Below are 20,369 nucleotides of genomic sequence, written 5' to 3'. Positions count from 1 at the left end.
AACGTTTCGTGCAATCGGCTCCAGCTTTGCAAGTCTGTTCGATTTCATGTGTCACAGATTAGGAAGCATTTACCTGACGATGCATAACATCATGTGATTCACAGCCATGTTCTTTCTCGGTTAGATTGTTGTAATGGGCTGCTTACAGAAATCCCACATGCAAATTTTAAAAGAGAATTCACAGTTTGCAGAACTGGGCTGCTCGTGTTATATTTAGGTTAAATCGCCGTCGTGATGCCATGCTCCTTCTACGATCGCTTCATTGGTTACCAATTAAACAGAGGATTGCAATTAAGATTATTTTATTTGTATGAAAATTTCTTTATAAACCAGGCACCAGAGTAATTTAATGTGTGTCTTGAGTTGTATCAGTTTTTGCGTACAAATCTTCACTCCAATGCAGATCCATCTCGGCTAACTTTTCCAATGACTCGCAGTACGGCAGAAGATCAAACTTTCAGTTTTTACAGCAGCTAAGGGGTAGGGGTGGAGTGAACTTCCTTCCTCCTAAACGTGGAGTGTTTCCCTTGCATTGTCAGGCTGCCATGTGAACCTGTGGAGAAAAGAAAGAAACACACAATGTTGACCTGAACTTATGTTGATTGTGTAATACTATCCGTAGTATGATAGGCTAATACTTATTGCAAGCAAATAAGTTAACGTAAATGTCAGAAAATTGTGTTAAAATCACACATGAAGATACCATTTTTCACGTCAGATACCTCTCTGTGCAGCATGAATTAAGCCCAAAGTGGTGACAACACAATGTTTTGAACTTCACGTTCACGTGTTTGCTGGCATAAAATGCAGCTAATAAAACCTACCTACACTTACGGGCTAAAGTGAGGTTCGAGGCAACACCATCACAAATAAAGACTCTCATGTAATTTCAAATCTTATTTAAGTTTTAGTGTTAAAATTTTGTAAACATTTTGTTAATATGTTTTGTTATTGTTTAAAAAAGAAAATTATGTTTAATTATAAAAACCATCAACAACAAAAACAGTGAATTTGGTACTTTTTGCATTGCTTGAGACTTTACTCTCTAGATACAAGAGTTGCAACAACAACGCAAAACAAGTAACCTAGTGTAGAACTAGAAGTAGGGGCTCAATTTTAATAACCTGTGTGGGTCGGTGCAACTGCCACTGACAGTGCTTTTTGTGGAACCATGAAGGTAGAAACTACCTCCATGGTGGAACCAGTGAGTTATATGAACAATAACACATGTTTTGTTTAGTTTTACTTCAAAACAAAACTTGTTCTTTTAAGTGAGAAGCCCCAAACCAAGTTACCGGTAACTCCATGTAGGTAGATTTTTGCAATATTATTTGTCAACGCAAATTTATTAGTAGTTTAAGAAACTTAACAGCAAGCTCACCTGTTTTGATTTCATGATGCCAACACATTATGCACCAACCATCACCACTGCCTTGAGCAAGGCTACTGATTACATCGAATATTCGGCCGGTGCAAATCATTTGTTTACAAAATTGTCATTGCCTTTCATCAATCAATACACGCTGTGTGCAGTGTGTGTGTGTTGGCATGATGCATATAAATGGCGGCTTCTTCTTCTTCTTCCTTGCGACCTGTCGTCGACGTGACCGGATCTCTTGCATGGTGCATGCCTTGAGAAAACTGGCTTCTTGACAGCTGCTTCTATATCTTGTTCTTCAAGTTTATCAACCAAGTCAGACCAAGTTAAGACGAAGTTATTTATTTAATATGCACGTCAAAGTTCCCGATAAAAATCCGTACTCAAAAGTACAACCATACACACACGACGTCTAGTGTAGAGAGGTTTCGCAAGCGTACGGATACAGATACAGATACGGATATGATAACCGTATCCTTTCACGTCAGACCCGCGTTAGATTTTGTTTCGCTTAATATAGGTACATGTACGTATGTGTCACTTGAGGGCGCTCGCACTCATCATGCATTCATCATGGCGAAGCCCAGAGAGAGGAATGAGCTTGTACGGTTTGCGATTGAAAATAACGACGAAGATATGGTTATATTCCTCATGTTACCAACTTTCAGCCCGATAACATATAACCCTGATATTGCAAGATTTAGTTTAGAAACTTTAACAGATATTCAGTGTCTAAGTAGCTTCAGGTTTGACAAACAATCGATCCGACGATTTTTTATTTTTTTTTGTTTTTCTTTTTTTTTTCTGTTGGAAATTTTCACTGTCTCAGCTGAGAATTCTGGTATATAAAGCTTACACACACTTAGGTGGCTGCATCCTGTGCAGTCATCCACCTAGTCCATGGACATTGTTCGCCCATCTGGGGAAAATGGAGGTAAGTATCCTTTTCATTCTTTCTCTGCTTGCTAGACCATTGTACTGTACTGACTCATCTGTGGTCAGCTTTGTTCCATCAGCATCAATTGGTGCTTGCATCCTGCCAAAGACACATCTAGGCCTCATCCACCATCGAAGATATCTGAAATGCCCTGTTTCTTACTATGACAACTCCCAAGCCACTTTTCATTTGGAAATTGTGATTTTTAGTGACATTGCTGTAAATCCCGGCCCTGAAGGTGTAAATAACTCAAACTCAGCAGAAGCTAGTCCAAACTCTGCAAATTCCTACTCACGGAACAAACTTCTAAGTCTCCGCTATGCCCCATCCACACGTGCTACAACTCTGCTGCCTTCCTGTATATTATCATTACAGAACCTTGGCCTTTTTGTAAATCCCAGCACTGTTTACCGACCTACACATCGTGGTAAAAAAGCTGGTCGCCGTAGAACTGTTCATAAACCCCCTGTACCCGAAGTTACACTCCCTTCTGCTCCTGTACCAGTGACTACAGCCAAATCTCAACTCAGCCTATGTGTTCTAAACACACAGTCCATCTGTAACAAGTATGACGATGTTGCTGATTTTGTTCTGCAAAAAGATCTGGACCTTGTTGCCGTTTCAGAAACATGGCTGAGACCAGACGACAACTTAACATGTCGTCAGTGTACCCCTGCTGGCTACTACTTTCATCACATCCCAAGACCTCACAAGACTGGTGGAGGAGTTGCAATATTGTACAGATCTATTTTATCCGTCTCTGTGAAAAGTAATGACGTCCAGTACACAACTTTTGAATCTCTTCATGCTGAAGTTTCCGGAAACTCTAAATCTGTTCGACTTGTCATTGTATACAGACCTGAAAGGGATTCAAACGGCCAACATGTGACTTTCTCAAGTTTTCTAAGGGAGTTTGAGAATTTGATTTTGGAATATCTGCTTCATCCATCGGAAATCATTATCACCGGCGACTTTAACATTCATGTTGATGACGTCCACAACACCAATGCAAACCAGTTTAAGCATCTACTTCAAGTATTTGGTCTTACCCAGCATATCAAGGAGCCGACTCATCGTCTCGGTCATTGCCTGGATCTTGTCATAACTCGTGAAATCTCCCCACCAATTGTCTCAAACTTTATTATTCTACCTGGATTATCTGACCATTATGCAGTCATGTGTAACTTGAGTCTGTGCAAGCCGAAAGTCCCAACCGTCACTATAAAGAGCCGACAATGGAGACATGTGAATTCTCCCGAAGTGTTCCACGACATAGGCACTCATTTAGCAAATCTAGAAGTTGATCGTGACTGCTTGGATTCCTATGTCAGCCAATATGAGAGTACAGTCAGTGACATCTTGGATAAATACGCACCTTGGAAAACGAGATCAGTCAAGGTCCGAACTGAAGTCTCCTGGTTCAATGATGATATTCGTACAACGAGAAAGATCTGTCGTCAACTGGAGCGGAAGTGGCGGAAAAATGGCAAATTGGCAATACAACGACAAGAATATCGCAACCAATGTAAAGTAGTTAGGAATTTGATCAACCAGGCAAAGATCATCCATTATTCATCTCAAGTACAAGAATCCTCAGGCGATCAAAAGAAGCTCTTCAAGATAATTGGTAAGTTGTTGCTCAAACCCAAAACCCCTGTCCTTCCATCCACCTACAATAACCAGGACTTAGCAAATGAGTTCCAGAAATTCTTTGTCACCAAGATTTCAGACATCCGCTCATCATTTTCATCAGTCCCTTACAACGTGCCGCAGACATTGCCACATCTTCAACCACAGTGTAGACTATCTGTGTTTGAGCCTGCCACTGTTGCTGAGATTCAAAGGGTTATTATGAAATCTCCTTCAAAATCCTGTGAGCTGGATCCAGTATCAACATCCATGATAAAGCAAAACATTGATATATTTGTACCCTACATCACTAAGCTTGTAAACGAATCTCTCAGTTCCGGTTGTTTCCCCGATAGCCTCAAAGTTTCCTACATCAGGCCGCTCATCAAGAAACCAAACCTGGACAAGGAGATATTCAAAAACTACAGACCGGTTGCAAACGTAAAATATCTTGGAAAAGTCATCGAACGAGTAGTGTCTTCACGTATTTCTGATCACATTCATACTTTCAACCTGTCCGACGTGTTCCAGTCAGCATACAAGCCTTTCCATGGGACCGAGGCTGCACTAGTCCGTGTGAGCAACGATATTCTCTCTTCTATGGACAATGGTAACCTTACAGCACTGGTCCTGCTAGACTTTAGTGCTGCTTTTGACACTGTTGATCATAACATCCTTCTCTCTCGGCTCCAGAATCACTTTGGCATAGAGGACACAGCCCTAGCATGGTGCAAATCGTATCTCCACAATAGAACTCAGCATGTGTGTATTGGCACTGCGATATCCGACCCTGTTGTTTTGAACTACTCTGTGCCACAGGGGTCGGTACTCGGCCCGCAGTGGTTTACGCTGTACCGATTCGTGACATCATCCTCAAATTTAATCTGATTTACCATGTGTACGCAGACGACACTCAGCTATACATCACGTTTAAATCGTCTCAAGAAAACGCCAATGCATCTATTGCAAGACTTGAGAAATGCATCCAAGAGATTCGACGTTGGACACAACAAAACTTCCTGAAGTTAAATGATGATAAGACTGAGTTCCTTTTATTTGGGTCACGTCAACAGTTAACTAAGGTTTCAGTGCCATACATCTCCATCGGTGATGCTCGGATAGCTCCCTCGCTAAAAGCTCGGAACTTGGGGGTTATTTTTGATTCATCGATGACACTTCAGCCACACATCAACAATATTGTTCGTTTATCATCATATCACATCAGGAATATAGGTAAGATTCGCAAGTACTTGGACAAAAGTGCCACTGAAAAGGTCATTCACGCATTTGTTACTTCTCGTCTTGACAACGGCAATGCTCTTCTATACAGTCTTCCTAACAAGCACGACTTCAACGGCTCCAAAATACTGCTGCCCGCATTGTGACACTGTCTAGAAATCATGTTCTATCACCCCCATTCTGAAACAACTACACTGGCTCCCTATCTCTCAACGAATCATCTTCAAGCTGATGTTCATTGTCCACAAAGCTCTAAATGGCAAGGCTCCCCACTATATTTCTGAACTGCTTCAAGTTTACACTCCATCAAGGAATCTTCGATCAAGTTCCATGCTTCTCCTCATTGAACCCAAGTCTCGACACTCATGGGGTGACAGGTCTTTTTCTTCAGCCGCGCCTCGCATCTGGAACTCTCTACCACTTAATCTTCGATCTTGTGTTTGTACCGCAAAATTCAAGTCTCTTCTCAAAACTTATCTTATGTCACAGGTTTTCAATGACTAATTTTGTTGTGTCTGTTTTTTTTCTTTGTGTTTTGTTTTTGTTTTGTTTTGGTTTTACTGCGCCTTGAACACCCAGCAGGGTGGATATGTGCGCATTACAAGTCTTATTATTATTTATTATTATTAACCACAGCCCTTCGTTTGCCTGAACGTTTTGTTTGCCCGAATAGTGTTCATGCGTTTTGCACGTACGTACAACGTTCATTAAGCTCCTAGCCAATAAAAAGCTCTGCTTTGCTGACTCCGCCCAAAGATCCAGGAAGATCCAACACACTTTGACCATTGACGTCTATAGAGTTTAACAATGAGTCCAGTAGCTGATTGTTCAACTTAAATAAAAGATGTACCTAAAGGATTTAGGTGTCTTTTCAAACGATACCTGGTCTGTCAAATGTAATATAAAAGATGTACCTAAAGGATTTAGGTGTCTTTTCAAACGATACCTGGTCTGTCAAATGTAATACAAAAGATGTACCTAAAGGATTTAGGTGTCTTTTCAAAAGATACCTTTTCTGTACATATGAGATATAAAAGATGTACCTAAAGGATTTAGGTCTCTTTTCAAACGATACCTTGTCTGTACATAATGAGATATAAAAGATGTACCTAAAGGATTTAGGTGTCTTTTCAAACGATACCTTGTCTATTAAAATGTAACATAAAAGATGTAACTAATGGATTGGGAGACACTAGTTTGCAATGATAATGTTGTATGAAAGGGAACTGTTACTGGTTTTCACCAACAACACTATGGACACCGCATGGAGGAAGACCTACAAGCATGAATATGGATCACAATATCATGTTTTGGGATCGGACTCCTAATTAACCGACCCTTCCCCCCAAAAAGAACAACTACTATTTTCGCATAACCTTCCCATTGTTTACAATAACACTATATCAGAACAATTAGAGATGCGTCTTCTATAGATGATCAAGATAATGGATTGTCTTGAAAATAAACCAGAAACGTGTTAAACAAGTATACTTTATATATACATGTATAATGCAGCCATTCAACGGGTTCTCCAACGGGGTTTAAAGACTTTGCACCACTGCTGGTGGCTGAATTAGAGTCGTAACGACTAGGGATGTGGGTTTGGGATTGGAATACGTACGTACGTTGTACGTACGTGCAAAACGCATGAACACTAATAAGACGGAATGGGGGAAACGCGTAGATTTTATAGTTTGACCAGTCTAGCGTAAACGCATCATTGAAGATTGCATTGGGATCAGGTTTTCACGATACGTAAGGTTGTATCTGATGGTTCAATCTTTACGCAAACATGTCAATATTTGGTGTCATAAAGATATCGATAATCTTCCGGAAAACTTCTGGGTGTAACTTCCATTCGATATCTTCATGGACGTGACGTGATGCAAAATCAGCACTCACATTTTCAATACCCGGCAGGAATGAAACGGACAGCCATATTTTCTTATTGAAACACCAAAGCCAGATTTCCCTGGCCAGTTTATTTAACTGTAGGGAGTGTGTGCCGCCCAAAAACTGTATGTATGATACGGCAGTTGTATTGTCCGATTTAAGGTGCACATGAATGTCCCTCTGATTACTGAAAAGGGACTGTAAGGCAAAAAAGCAAGCTTTAAGCTCAAGGTAATTAATATGCCATGCAGCTTCCTCAGCTGACTGTTATCCACCTAGCATATGCCCATTGCAATTTGCACCCCAGCCATTGAGGGATGCGTCAGTTTCAACCAAGAAATCTGGCTTATTTCTGTGAATGGGGGCACTAGCATACTGTAGATTAGTAAGCCACCAATTTAAGTCTGCCTTAGCTTGGTCAGACAATGACATTCTTGCATCAAAATTATCGTGGTTTGCAGTCAATGCTGCGTTTTTCTCACATTCGATAGATCTTCTAAATAACGTGCCGTAAAGAGACTAAAAAACACACTACTCGGGCAACGTCCCTAATTTTTGGACTATTGGCAACAATAATGTTTTGAATAGCCACTTCAGTTTTGCTCTTTTTTGCTGGAGGAATAGTAATTGTCATATCTTCCGAATTTATTGTAAAACCCAGAAACACAATGGACTTCGTTGGTTCCATAACAGATTTCCCAGTATTGACTATAAATCCTAATTCTTGCGTGAGGGCAACTCGAGCTTTAACATTGGTTATGCACTCTTCTTTTGTTGCACCTATCAACAAAGCGTCGTCAATGTAGTCACAAGATTCGTGCCCCATTAGTCTTAAAGAGGCTATCAAATGTTTCATTATCTTTGTAAATACCCTCGGTGCACAAGCTAAACCGACAGGCAGGCAGGTAAATTCGAACAATTTGTTTTGCCACAAAAAACGCAAGTATATGCGGTGGTTTTTGGCAATCGGTACTGTAAAGTTCGCATCTTTAAGATCAATTGATGCCATAAAGCATTGTGGTCGGATTAATTGCAGTGCAAAATGAATTGTTTCCATTTTAAAATGGACATAAGCAACTGATTTATTCAACTGGCGAAGGTTGATAATTGGGCGAAAAGTCCCGTCTTTCTTTGGACGGATGAAAATGTTTGATACCAACTCACCATATTCATGGGTAGCAAGTGTAATTGTTCCTTTTTGGAGAAGTTTATCAATTTCTATCGAGATGATTTCAACCTCATTGGGAGCAAAATGTATTTGTTTAGGAAGGAACGATTGAAATGGTAGTTTCCCAAATTCTATTTCATAGTGCTTTATAGCATCTAGAACCCACTTATCTGAAGTTACTTTTTGATATTATTTAACAAATTGTGCTAATCTACCTGCAATTTTGCTAGATTTAATGCATGTTGTACTTAGCAAGGTGGTTGTACTTGTTGTTTGGACATGCGGGCTTATTTTGCCGTCTCCACATCTTGCCGTGGCTTGGCATTCCACCGAGTGTCTCGGTGTCTGTTTTGGCGCTGGTAGTTTAAACGACCACCTCTTCTGAATTGGCTGGTGGTGTAGGTTGTGTTATCCCCTGTGGCTGTGATGCATGGGTCGTTTTCGATCATGTTTGTCGTTTCCTCTGAAAGTCGACCAGCCAACTTTGTTGCCAATTTTGTTGGTCTGCTGTATGTCCTTGCACTGTTGGGGCAAATCGTCACCAAATAAAAACCCTGTTACGGGCACATGTGGCGAGCACAGACCGGAAAACTGCTTGTTAAGATCGGGCTTAATCAAATCCCGTCTTCGCACATTCAGTTCCTGGTTGGCATGTCCAATAATGGCCACCGCATCTAATAGCTTAGTGATTTCACTCTTGAAATCAGGGATTCCCTGAGTGGCAGCGGGTCTGGACATCAGTGAGTTTATTACCCCAACTACGGGTATAATTCCTTTAAGAAGTGCTTGTTGCACTTTCTGGAATTTTATGTCCTGAGAGCGGGTCTTCGGTTTTAGTGAGCTCCATATCTCCATATGCTCCATGAAAAGCATCCCCACTTTATGCAGGCCTGGTTCAGGTTTCAGGTTTAGGTTTATTACCATACCATTTGTTCATGTACAATGTAAGGGAAAACCAGGGAGACTTTTGGGACGCTTGGTGGCAGCATACTTACCAGGTAAAATCCATTGTACTCGATCATGTGCGCACGCTCAGAACTAAGTAAACAATGGGCACATGTGGCGAGCACAGACCGGAAAAATTGCTTGTTAAGATCGGGCTTAATCAAATCCCGTCTTCGCACATTCAGTTCCTGGTTGGCATGTCCAGAAATTGATATACCTGGTAAGTCTGCTGCCACCTAGCGTCCCATATTATTATAGAACATTATAGTATGGGGAGGTCGCAAACAGGTAGACTGGACCCCTGTCTTAAAACGCAAGGATAAATACAGGTCCCAGCTTCACAGATCCAGTGATTCCATTGGATACAATGACATTGGATAAACGTGCACCCAATATGCCCAAACAGTTCACTGCTCTCAAGTCCGCAATAGAGTTTGACTGCGTATCTCTATGACTGAGGTCAAAGGTGAATCTACACGCCGGTTTTGGAAGCTGGTCTCTGGCGTTTATTCACGAGCCTCGAAGAATGACGTCAGACGTTCAGGCTAGCAGACAGGAAGCCCAGGCTTGTAAAGACAGTTATACATGAAACGCCCTTACTACTACTTTTTAAACTGCAATGCAGGTGTAACTAGTAATCGTGCAATCGTTCATGCAAACAAATTGCACTCGTCAAAGCCCATACTCTATCAAATGGTACTGCATTGAAATAAGCCAAGTCATGTCAGTGTAAAGTACCAACAAAATAATGTAATTTATGAAAACAATTGTTTAACTATTGTGCGGAAAGAGTATCATTTTGCACCAAGGCAGGTAGTGAGGGAGTGTCATCTTGCATCATTGTGGATTATTAAGCCAGCCAATGGGTACGTTTTTGGCGAACAACTGTTTCGGTTGAATTGGTTAATCACTGGACAATGACCGAAACATTTATTGGTTACGACCGCCAATACGCACCCCTGTACTTTGGTTTGGACATTCAAATAGAAATAACTGGGTGCGTTCGTTTAGCTTCCCTGGGTCGACCCTGGTCTGCCCCGGTACGTTCGGATAGCGTTGACGGGGCTAACCCGGGTCAGCCCCCAGTGTCCTGCTTTTGGAGTGGGTCACTTGGGGGTGACCTGAGGTGCATGCCGTCACCACGAGAGGGCGAGTGTGATCGTTCGGTTAACTCTTGTCAATGAGCAATGCGGGGTCGACCCAGGGAAGCTAAAAGAACGCACCCATTGAGAGCGCACCACGTGGTCAAAAATACGGCGCAGGAAATCAGTCTGTGACTATTTCCTGTCCTATTTAATTCTTTAGACGTACAATACCGATAGGCAAGTACCGGACTCGGCTGGTACAGCCACTGCTTATTTTGGTGGTGTTAAAACCAAGACAGCAGTGATAGGGCTAGAAGATTCTGCAATTACAGGAGATTGTAAATCTACTCTCAATGCTAATGTGGAGTCTGTTATGATATCTGCTCAAAAGTCAGGTAAGTTTACACGTCAAGTTATTCATATGCTGTTATAACTTTTATTGATTTGTTGTCGAGTGTTTTTTAATATGATTTGAATCCTGTGTCCTAAAAGGCACTGGACACTACTGGTAATTGTCAAAGACCAGTCTTCTCACATGATGTTTCTCAAGATATGCGTACAATAACAAACTTGTGAAAATTTGAAATCAATTGGTTGTCGAAGTTGCGTGATAAAAATGGAAGAAAAATCACCCTTGTCACACGAAGTTGTGACCTTTCAGATGCTTGATTTCGGGACCTCAAAATATAATTATAAGGTCTCGAAATCAAATTCGTGAAAAATTACTTCTTTCTAACTATTTCAAATATTACGTCAAGATCACATGGGGCTCCCCAAGGTGATCAGCCATTTCCCTCCAATAGACCGTGTAAGTCTCACGATGATAAGGTCACCACTGAGCTTCCGGGAACCACAGAGCCATCAGCTGGGGAGATTAATGTGCGTGCAATTGTAGTGTGATTTTGTTTCTGTCTGATCACTTTTTATCAATCCCCAAAACATATTTATCGAATGATAACATTTACAGTTACCAGTCACTAAAATCTGTAAACTTAAACAAATTAAAAGGAAGAAGTAGTGCGCCACCATCCGGCTCGGAGTGCCCGATTGGGAAGCAAAGTGAATGTGTTGACTACACTAGCACACCGAAGTTAGTTTTGTTTAAATAAACATAGACTTTGTTTCTTATTCGAGCAAAAATATTCACCTAATTGTTTCTATGGCACATCATTGCCCCCTTGGCTCGAAACTCCAATGGTAGTTTCGCTTTTTATCATTGAACAGACATTTATAAATTTTAAATTAAATTGTTACCTCAAACAAGGTCAAATAAAAAGAAAATACATTGTCAATATTAATGTATTTTTTCAGGCTAATTTGCAAGCACATAAAGCAACATAAGGCCAGTTGTGTATTGCTTTTTACACGAACGTTTTACTATACTACTCAAGTCAAGCTTTAACAACTTTTTTTCAACAAACTGAGGATTTTAATTGGAAGACACCTTTTCTGGGGTACATTACACCAAACCATAAGTTAATGGCTAAATTCTGTTGTTTTTAAGCATTTTCTAATACCTTTCAAAATTCACAAATAATTATGAGAATAAAAACCTAACTTGGTAATGAGCAATGGAGAGATGTTAATAGTATAAACAAAATTGTGAGTAACGGCTCTCTCTGAAGAAAACTAGTTTTTGAGAAGAAGTGCTTTCTCGAATTGTTGAGGTCTCAAATTCAAGGCATCTGAAAGCACACAACTTGTGCGACAAGGGGTGTCTTCCCATTATTTTCTCGCAACTTCGACGGCTAATTGAGCTCAAATTAATGTTCACGGGTTTGTTAATTTAAGAATATGTTGAGATACACCAAGTGGAAAGACGTGACTAGTGCTTGAAAGTTTTCTAATGTGTCCTGCCTTTGCCCTTAAGGGGTAATTTTAAACTGATTTTCAATTGTATCCTTTGTTTTCTCAGAGTCTACTTCCGCACAAATGCTTTTGGGAAACAAGAATATTCAATGGAGCAAAACAAATTAGATAACCACATAGCGAACACAATGTATTTCCTATTTACAACTTTTGGATGAGATTGAAGTCATTTTGATTGTTTAACACGTAACGCAGGATTCCGCCTTGGGCCGGTGTTTTTATCGGAAGTCTGTACCCGGAGATTCTTTCCCCATTATAGGCAGGTGTGTCAGGAGATTATGTTCTTCCAAAATTCCCTCCCCCCTATACCGCAAACTTGTTACAAACAACTTGTGATAGCGCCCTCTGTTAAATCACCCTCACTCAGCCCATGTTAGTGTCTCAAGCAGGGGAAAGAATCTCCGGCAGCACTGATTTCACTGAGACACCGGCAACCCATCCGGGCGCCTAGTCCTGGAGAATTGCGCGTGGCCCTTGTAGTGGCATGAGATTTATGTCCCTTGGAGATAGTTTCATCCTTTTACAGTGAGCGGTGACCATGGTCGTTTCTTAATTCTGAAAGCACAGTCCTTTGATTCCATCTGCTTTAGACCGTGTTGATATCAGATACTCAGAGGAAAAATCCATAGCACTCCGGCTATTCGTTAACCGCGGCCCATACCAGTCTGGGGAAGACAGGAGGGGCCAGGTCACTTCGTTTGTTTGCAGTTTTTCGGAAGCAAAAAGAAATAACATGTTCTGTCGCCAGTCAAATAAGCCGAGTTTTGTTCCTCCGACAACGGAGGCTACAATCCCGGCCAAAATGCTTGGGCCACCCATTCCTACGTTATTTAAACCCATTCCCTGTTCACTTCCCGCAGACAAGTTTTTAGGGTTTGTGTACTTTTTGTAGAAGAACGCAAAATCAATGTTCACTGATTTACGGTGAACTTGCACTGTTTGAAGGTAAAACGGTAAACAGTTTCCCTTAAATTTTATTTTCTGAGGTGTTGTAGGTTTTGACAAAAATGAGTAAAACAGTGTTAGGAAAATTAGTTCAGCTTGCAAATTGTATTTACCAATAATTTTAGTTCAATATCAACTAAACACTCAAAACACAAAAACCCAAACAATCAATTGATACGGTGTTAATGTTCATTCCTTCAATGTATTTAAAACATTCAAGTGACTCCTGACTATTTCTAAAACCATGCAATATATTATAACTTCTAGTACACTAAATGGATTATAGCTAAATTTAACAAAAACATGCTTTGTAGAAATACAAGTATCTAGTAATTACACTAATGCTTTGTATTCTAGCGTTAATGCAAACATTAACACTGTGTTTTTGACGACCTTTAACGTAATAATTGTTTAATTGTGAAATGAATCAGATGTTGACAATTTAAAGAATTGAGTTATATGCAGGGGCTGGAAAAAACACTTAATGTCCAAGCTTTTGGTGTATCGCGTTGCTAAGTTACTCCCGTTTGAAATAAGCCAGTGTAGAAATTTTTGTTTTAAACAAATTACAAGTAAAGTGATGTTTTCGCGCAAGAGGATACAAATTAGGCTAAAATTTGATCACAAAACTGTTGTTTTCAGAGCGTTATTGCTAAAAACCAGTGTGTTTAAGTGGTATTTTTTCAAAACAAAGCTTTTGTCATTAAAATATGTGTTTTGATGAGTAAAATATGAATAACCATTTAACTAAGGTTCTAGAAATATAGTTTCCATTTTATTAGCAAATATAAAAGTAGGCCCGACCCGAGAGGGCGCTGTTGGTGACGTCAATCGAGGCGCGATATTTGAAGCACGACGGCTCAAAGTGTTTGCGGCACAGCGCTGGAAAAGACGTCGGACCGAACCACTTTGCAAACTTACCTCATTTTTAGTTGTTTTGCTGACTGCAGCAGCAATACACGTGGTCGACATTGCCGGAAAAATGCAAGAATTAAACCTTTTTTCGAAACGTACAAACTAGAACTTGCATGTAATTGCACGTACTTGTGTTCAATGTACGTTTTAGGCAAAGTCTGCCTAGATTGACGTCACAAAAGGGGTAGGCGGAGTCACCCCAAACAACTTTATCTATTGTTTAAACATATAAATTGTTACAAACAATAACTCAACAAATTACGTTATTGTTCATTAACATATACTCTAATGTTTGAAGAAAAATTAATTCTGTTTCCAGGTGACTTAAAGGTATACCATGCAAATATAGTTCTAAAAAAAATCACAGAGTGGGTCACAATTTTACTGTCAACGAAACTTTTCTGTGTAAGGTAGATCAAGATAAAATGCGACCTTGTGTAATCAGCTAATAGTAATTTCGAATAATTAAGTCACGGTCGAAGTGAGGGAATTGTTAATTTTCAAATTCACACTATAAGACGGTGTATTGGTTTCATGCCGATGTGACAGTTTAACGAATCGCTGTAAGTGAAATATATTTCCCCCTCTTTGACATGTTAGTCGTGACATCATCAAACGTTTTATACGAAAGTGATTCAAAACGAATACCCAATGTTTCATCTGCATTAAACAAAAGTGCTTTCTCATGTGAAAACAAAGAAACGCTCAAACCACGACGAAAAAATTAATATTTCTCCATATCGAAACGTGTTCAAAAGACGACACAAAATAAATGTTTTCTGGTAACTTTACAACGCAAGTTCTTTTTGATCACAAGTTGTCGTTATTTTAATATCATAAATATTGTACATTAACGAATATATCAACAGAAGACAACTGTTACCAGTTGTTAGGTGAATTATTTGTATTTTGTTGCCTTAGCAGGGTACAGCTTTTTCAACCAATTTAAAATGTTTGAAATAAAATTGCCGGCACAATCGGCAGCCACAATGAATAATAAGTCTAAGTCTGTATCAAGGAATCTGAAGTTTTGTATGTACTGTTTAATAAACTGTCAGTTTTTTGTTGCGTAGTTTCATTTTGCATTTTATGGAAAATGAAAGCTGTAGAGTCGTTTCAAGGACTCATCATTGCACCCTCGGACGGAATTACAGGCTGCAGAAATTTCAAACTTTCCCGAAAATGAAATAAACACAAACAAAAGAGATGACCTGATATTTATAGCACTGTTTACGTGACAAAAACACGTTGAAAGTTTTTGTCACAATACACGTTTGCAAAATCAAGTGTTCAAATAAAACGTCTTTTCCTTACTTATTGTCCTGCAAATAATAAAACAATTAATAATAAAGTAATTTTATTTGATTCATCTAAACACACGTTCGATTTTCCACGATTAACTCATTATTATTATATTTTAAAAAACTATATAGTTGCATATTAGTTTATTTAAATCGTTGTCTAAAACATTTAAACGTTTCCGTGTGTTTTTATGTTTGATTTAGATTTCGTACAGCAGGAATCCAGTAAAAGACGGGTAATGGTTAGAGCTACTATGTACTGGACCGTGTACAGCTAAGTGAACTTGATCTCCATAGTGCAGGGGAATCACTGCACTACTGCTCACTTGATGATAATCTTCATCGCGTGCACCCCCTGAAACAATGGTGTTACCGTTCTTCCTCAGCTGGACATATAGGTAAGGCCAACTTGATGATTTCAGGACTGAGAACATCAATACGTATACCCCAGGCACATTACACGTAAACGTGCCATTATTTAAGTTAAAATCAATCCCTTCCTCTGAAAACAATAACTCTTCAAAGGGCAGAGGATCCCAAGAGGATGGAGGGCTGAAGGCGGTATTCCTCACTGCAGTGAAGGCAGACCGTCGCGTACTACATTCAACTGCTTCACCAGTCTGTCCAGCTGGTCCAGGTTCACCTCTCTCCCCCTTCAGTTCACCTCTCTCCCCCTTCAAACCATTCATCCCATGCAGACCTTGAGGTCCTTGTTTCCCTGGTTGACCGACTCCTTGCTCTCCCTTTTGGCCATGATCCCCTTTAGCGCCTGGCTCACCAACCAGTCCATCTGACCCCATGTCTCCTTTAGCCCCGGGTTGACCTGCCTCACCAGGGGACCCTACAAGCCCTTGACCATGGTTCCCATTTGACCCGGGAATTCCAGGTATACCGGCTGGGCCCTGGCAGCAGGAGTTACACGTCATCTCCGGATCAGGTGAAACTGCTGTTTTAGCCACTATGAACGGAACTTGCAAAATACCAAGAAGAAGGGTCACTGTTGATATGGTAATCTTCATCTGTAATTTAATAGAATAAATAAAACAAACGATGAAAACATGCAGACATAGAAGGCGCTGCTCTAGCGGCGACCACCAGTTTTGGGTCAGCTCCAATTTATTCACATTTTCCATGTGTTTGTGGAAGTTCTTTATCACTACTTTCCACATTAACCACGTTTTAGTCAATTTGTATTTCGCTGGACTGAGCATGTGTGTGTTAAATTATGTACCTGGCCGTATTGATCGTAAGTGTTCTCTTGTGTTGAGCTAAATAATCGCTCCACACAACAAAGTGGCTACCGCTACACACTTGAGTACATACTTAGCTTACAGCAGGGTGCCGTTGGCTCGTTTGATCTTCAACATATTGAATATCGTTTTGAAATGCTCCCCAATGATACCCAAACAACTGTCAGACAATAATAAACAACTTTAAAAGGAGAACAAGAGGAAATATGGGTGGTGAGGAGAAAGAAATTTAATCAGACCGGTAGAATCTTTCTCCCATTAATGGTATCGTCCGGTGCCGTTCCCTCTATGCCCCAAATGGATGAGCTCGTTTAATCACATGCGTAAACACAGAGACTCTGGTATCCTTCACTGAGACATGGTTAGACAATACAACCCAGAGTAATGAACTCCATATAGACGGCTTTGGATCTCGGATTCGACTTGACAGAGATTACAAAATTACAGGGAAGATACAGGATGGGGCGCGTATGCCTGTATATCAACAAGAGATGGTGCAACACAGTGATTGTTTGAGATAAGACCAACACCCTATACATTGAGCTCCTGTCCGTATCACTTCGCTCATTTTATAATCCAAGAAAGATTCCTCAACTTGTCTACATTGTGAGGATTTCTCCTCGACGTGTAAAAAGATACGATATCTACGAATAGTCAAATTACTGCATAGCGCGCAGCAGCGTATTGCAGGGAACCTCGACGTTTGAAATAATAACTGCACTTGGCATCACTGTATTCTCCTTCGAACCCAATTTGTGTATACCGATTTCCCAAAACGCTGCCACTACTTAATTTCATCAAAGTGGTCGTCCGGAACACGTCAAATAATTTCGACATAGGTTCAAAGCATAATACAAAGACGTATATCGGCGTATTTAGGCGTGATCTTAACTTACGGCCCTGTCACACCTTGACGTTTTAGTCAGCGTATACCGACGTATGACAATTTCTCTTAAACGTTGGCATCCGCTGAACTTTCGATGGACTTTTTAATTTTGAGCGTATACAAAGCCTATTCATAACGAGTTGGACGTATGCAGACCGTATTAGTAACTTACTTAGAACGTTTCAATAACGAATGCTTAGCCTGTTAACAGCGTTCTTAGCTTATGTCCTACGGTAATCTAACTACTGCATAACGCACTGCAGCGTATTGCCGGCGATCACATCCAGTTGCCTACAAAGAGGGTGCCTCTCGACAATTGAAATAATAACTACACTTGACACTTGTAGTATCCTCCCGCGAACCCAATTTGTATCCGATTCACTAAAACGCTGCCAATACGCCATTATACGGTAGCTGTAAGTTAGAATCACATTTATTAAGTTATGTGGTCGTCCGGAGCACGTCAAATACGTTCGAGGTAGGTTCAAAGCACGTTACTGCTATTGAATATTAAGGCCCTGTCACACCTAGACGTTTTAGCAAGCGTATGCCGACGTATACAAAATTGGGGCGAATACGCTCGCGTACGTCGAATAAGTTATGGGTAAGTTTTGTGTAAGTTATGAGCACGCTGAAACACGCCGTGTACGTCGTAGTAAGGCGAGGTCGTCGAGAAATTGTGTGCATGCACAACAAAATCTAAGTGTGCCAGCGTGTGGTTCATAAGTTCCGCATAAGTTGTAGGTGCGTTATACAATCGATGACGCACGTTTACACACGTTACTTGTAAGGTTATCAGAAGTCGACATACGTCGATATAATGTCTAGCGTACCAAAAACGTATTTCTTATAACCTATGAGTAATGTGCTTTGAACTTACCTCGAACGTATTTGACGTGTTCCGGATGACCACACAACTTACTAAACTTGTTTCTAAACTTACAGCTACCATGTAAAATAAATAAATAAATATTTTATTTAATAAATATATATTATTACCCCTGGTCACTGGGCCTTAATTCACTCCTTAAACCATCTCAGCTCCCTGGGGAGTATACAGCCTCGCGCAACAAATGCGCTACTCGGCTAAATCAATCACAATAACCATCTCTGCCCTCACAGGTCCCCATTTACCCCTGGGTAGAGAGAAGCAATAATAGTTAAGTGTCTTGCTCAGGGACACAAGTGTCACGACCGGGATTCAAACCCACACTCTGCTGAACATAATCAGAAGAGCTTGAATTCGGTGTTCTTAACCGCTCGGCCACGACACCCCATAATGGTGTATTGGAAGAGTTATGTGAATCGGTATATACAATTTGGGTTCGCATTAGGATTAATACGATGTCAATTGTGCAGTTATTATTTCAATCGTCGAGAGGCACCCTCTTTATAGGCTACTATATGTGATCGTCGGCAATACGCTGCCCCCGTGCTCTATGCAGTAGTTGGACCATCGTAAAACATAAGTTGTGAACGCCGTCAAACGCTAAGCATTCGTTATGGAAACGACCTGTGTAAGCCACTTCTACGGTATGCATCCGTCCACCTCCTTATGAATACGCTTCGTATACGCTCAAAATTGAAAAATCCATCGATAGTTCAGCGTATGCCAACGTTTTAGAGAAATTTGCATACGTCGGCATACGCTGACTAAAACGTCAAGGTGTGACAGGGCCTTCATGAGCCACATGACTTACATCGACGTGTATATCAGCGTGTTTCATCGTGCTCTTAACTTATACAAAATTATCCATAACTTATTTGACGTACACCAGCGTAGTCGCCAAAATTGTCATACGTCGGCATACGCTGGCTTAAACGTCAAGGTGTGACTGGGCCTTCACCCATAATTATTCGACGTACGCCAGCGTACTCGCTAAAATTTTCATACGTAGATATACGCTGGCTAACCGTCAAGTGACAGCGCCTTAAGATAGTGTGCCACCATGTGTTGGCTTCCAAAATATGCTGTCATAGTTTTAAACTGTGTCATTATTGTCGTAACAATAATGGAGGATGGTAACAAATTGTCCCCAAACAAGAGGAATTGATTATCATGGTAAACAAAAACAATTAATGTTGCATGCTCCGTGACGGGGTCCAGGTTTTGTGTAAACTTTTGGGGCAAACAGGCAAACTCGGCTTCACCTCGGTTGCCCCTCCCCACGTCGGCTGTACAAAACACTGATCACCATAATAATTGTGAAAGTGTTGCATAATGTTCAATCTTGTTTTGTTTTACCCACAACAAAAAAGAAAATAACAAAGTGGTCATGTCACACAATGCCATTTCATCAGTACTTGTTGTTAATTTTGTTGACAGCTTTTGAATGAAGAGTACACACACATTAAAACGAGCAGAATATCAAGCACATTCAACTGAAACTGTCTAGGTAAACTTTTATTGCCCACTATTTGAACAAGACAATGTACAGAATACCAGCGGAACTTGCTGCTCCAAAATGGAAACCACTTGCAAGTATGGTGATTAAAGCCCCAACGACACAACGCTATATGTCGTGGTTTCAAAGGGAAATGCAACGGCATAACAATCTGTACCACCAAACAGTACCACAGTACACTAATGTTGGCAGAGAGCAAGTGACCCAAACACTACATGAGAACTTCAGCTGAATACGCTGTTAAAAATAATCCGTCAAAATTACGGTGCTTTGTATACCTGGCAGCCAGGGTGCTAGGTATTAAAAGTGCAGTAAATTTCAAAGTGGAGTTTAGCAAACTACCCCTTCAAGGCACACTTTACAAAACTGCTACTGTGAAATTTACTGCATTTTACCTGGCACCAGCTGCCAGGTAAAGCACCGTAAATTGTACTGCTTTATTGGGTAGAGTGGTGCCCCTCCTTGGACCAAAACTGCAACCTTCTTGAAATAATAGGCTACCCTAAAATACACTGCATGCATCT

At 40.5% G+C, this 20,369-nt stretch overlaps 1 protein-coding gene across 1 annotated transcript in view; it reads right to left on the bottom strand.

Annotated features, from left to right (window-relative positions):
* Nucleotides 1–20,369, bottom strand: part of LOC117302518 (complement C1q and tumor necrosis factor-related protein 9B-like) — a 35,064-nt gene that overhangs the window by 14,489 nt on the left and 206 nt on the right. Inside the window, exon 2 of the mRNA XM_033786488.1 lies at nucleotides 16,005–16,323. Within this exon, the coding sequence (XP_033642379.1) occupies nucleotides 16,005–16,323 (319 nt within the window). The remainder of the gene's footprint in view (nucleotides 1–16,004; nucleotides 16,324–20,369) is intronic.

The sequence above is a fragment of the Asterias rubens genome, chromosome 18, assembly GCF_902459465.1.
Source record: "Asterias rubens chromosome 18, eAstRub1.3, whole genome shotgun sequence".
NCBI classification, from domain to species: domain Eukaryota; kingdom Metazoa; phylum Echinodermata; class Asteroidea; order Forcipulatida; family Asteriidae; genus Asterias; species Asterias rubens.
The sequence above is the reverse complement of the archived record's forward strand: the minus strand, read 5'-3'. Positions and strand labels throughout refer to the sequence as shown.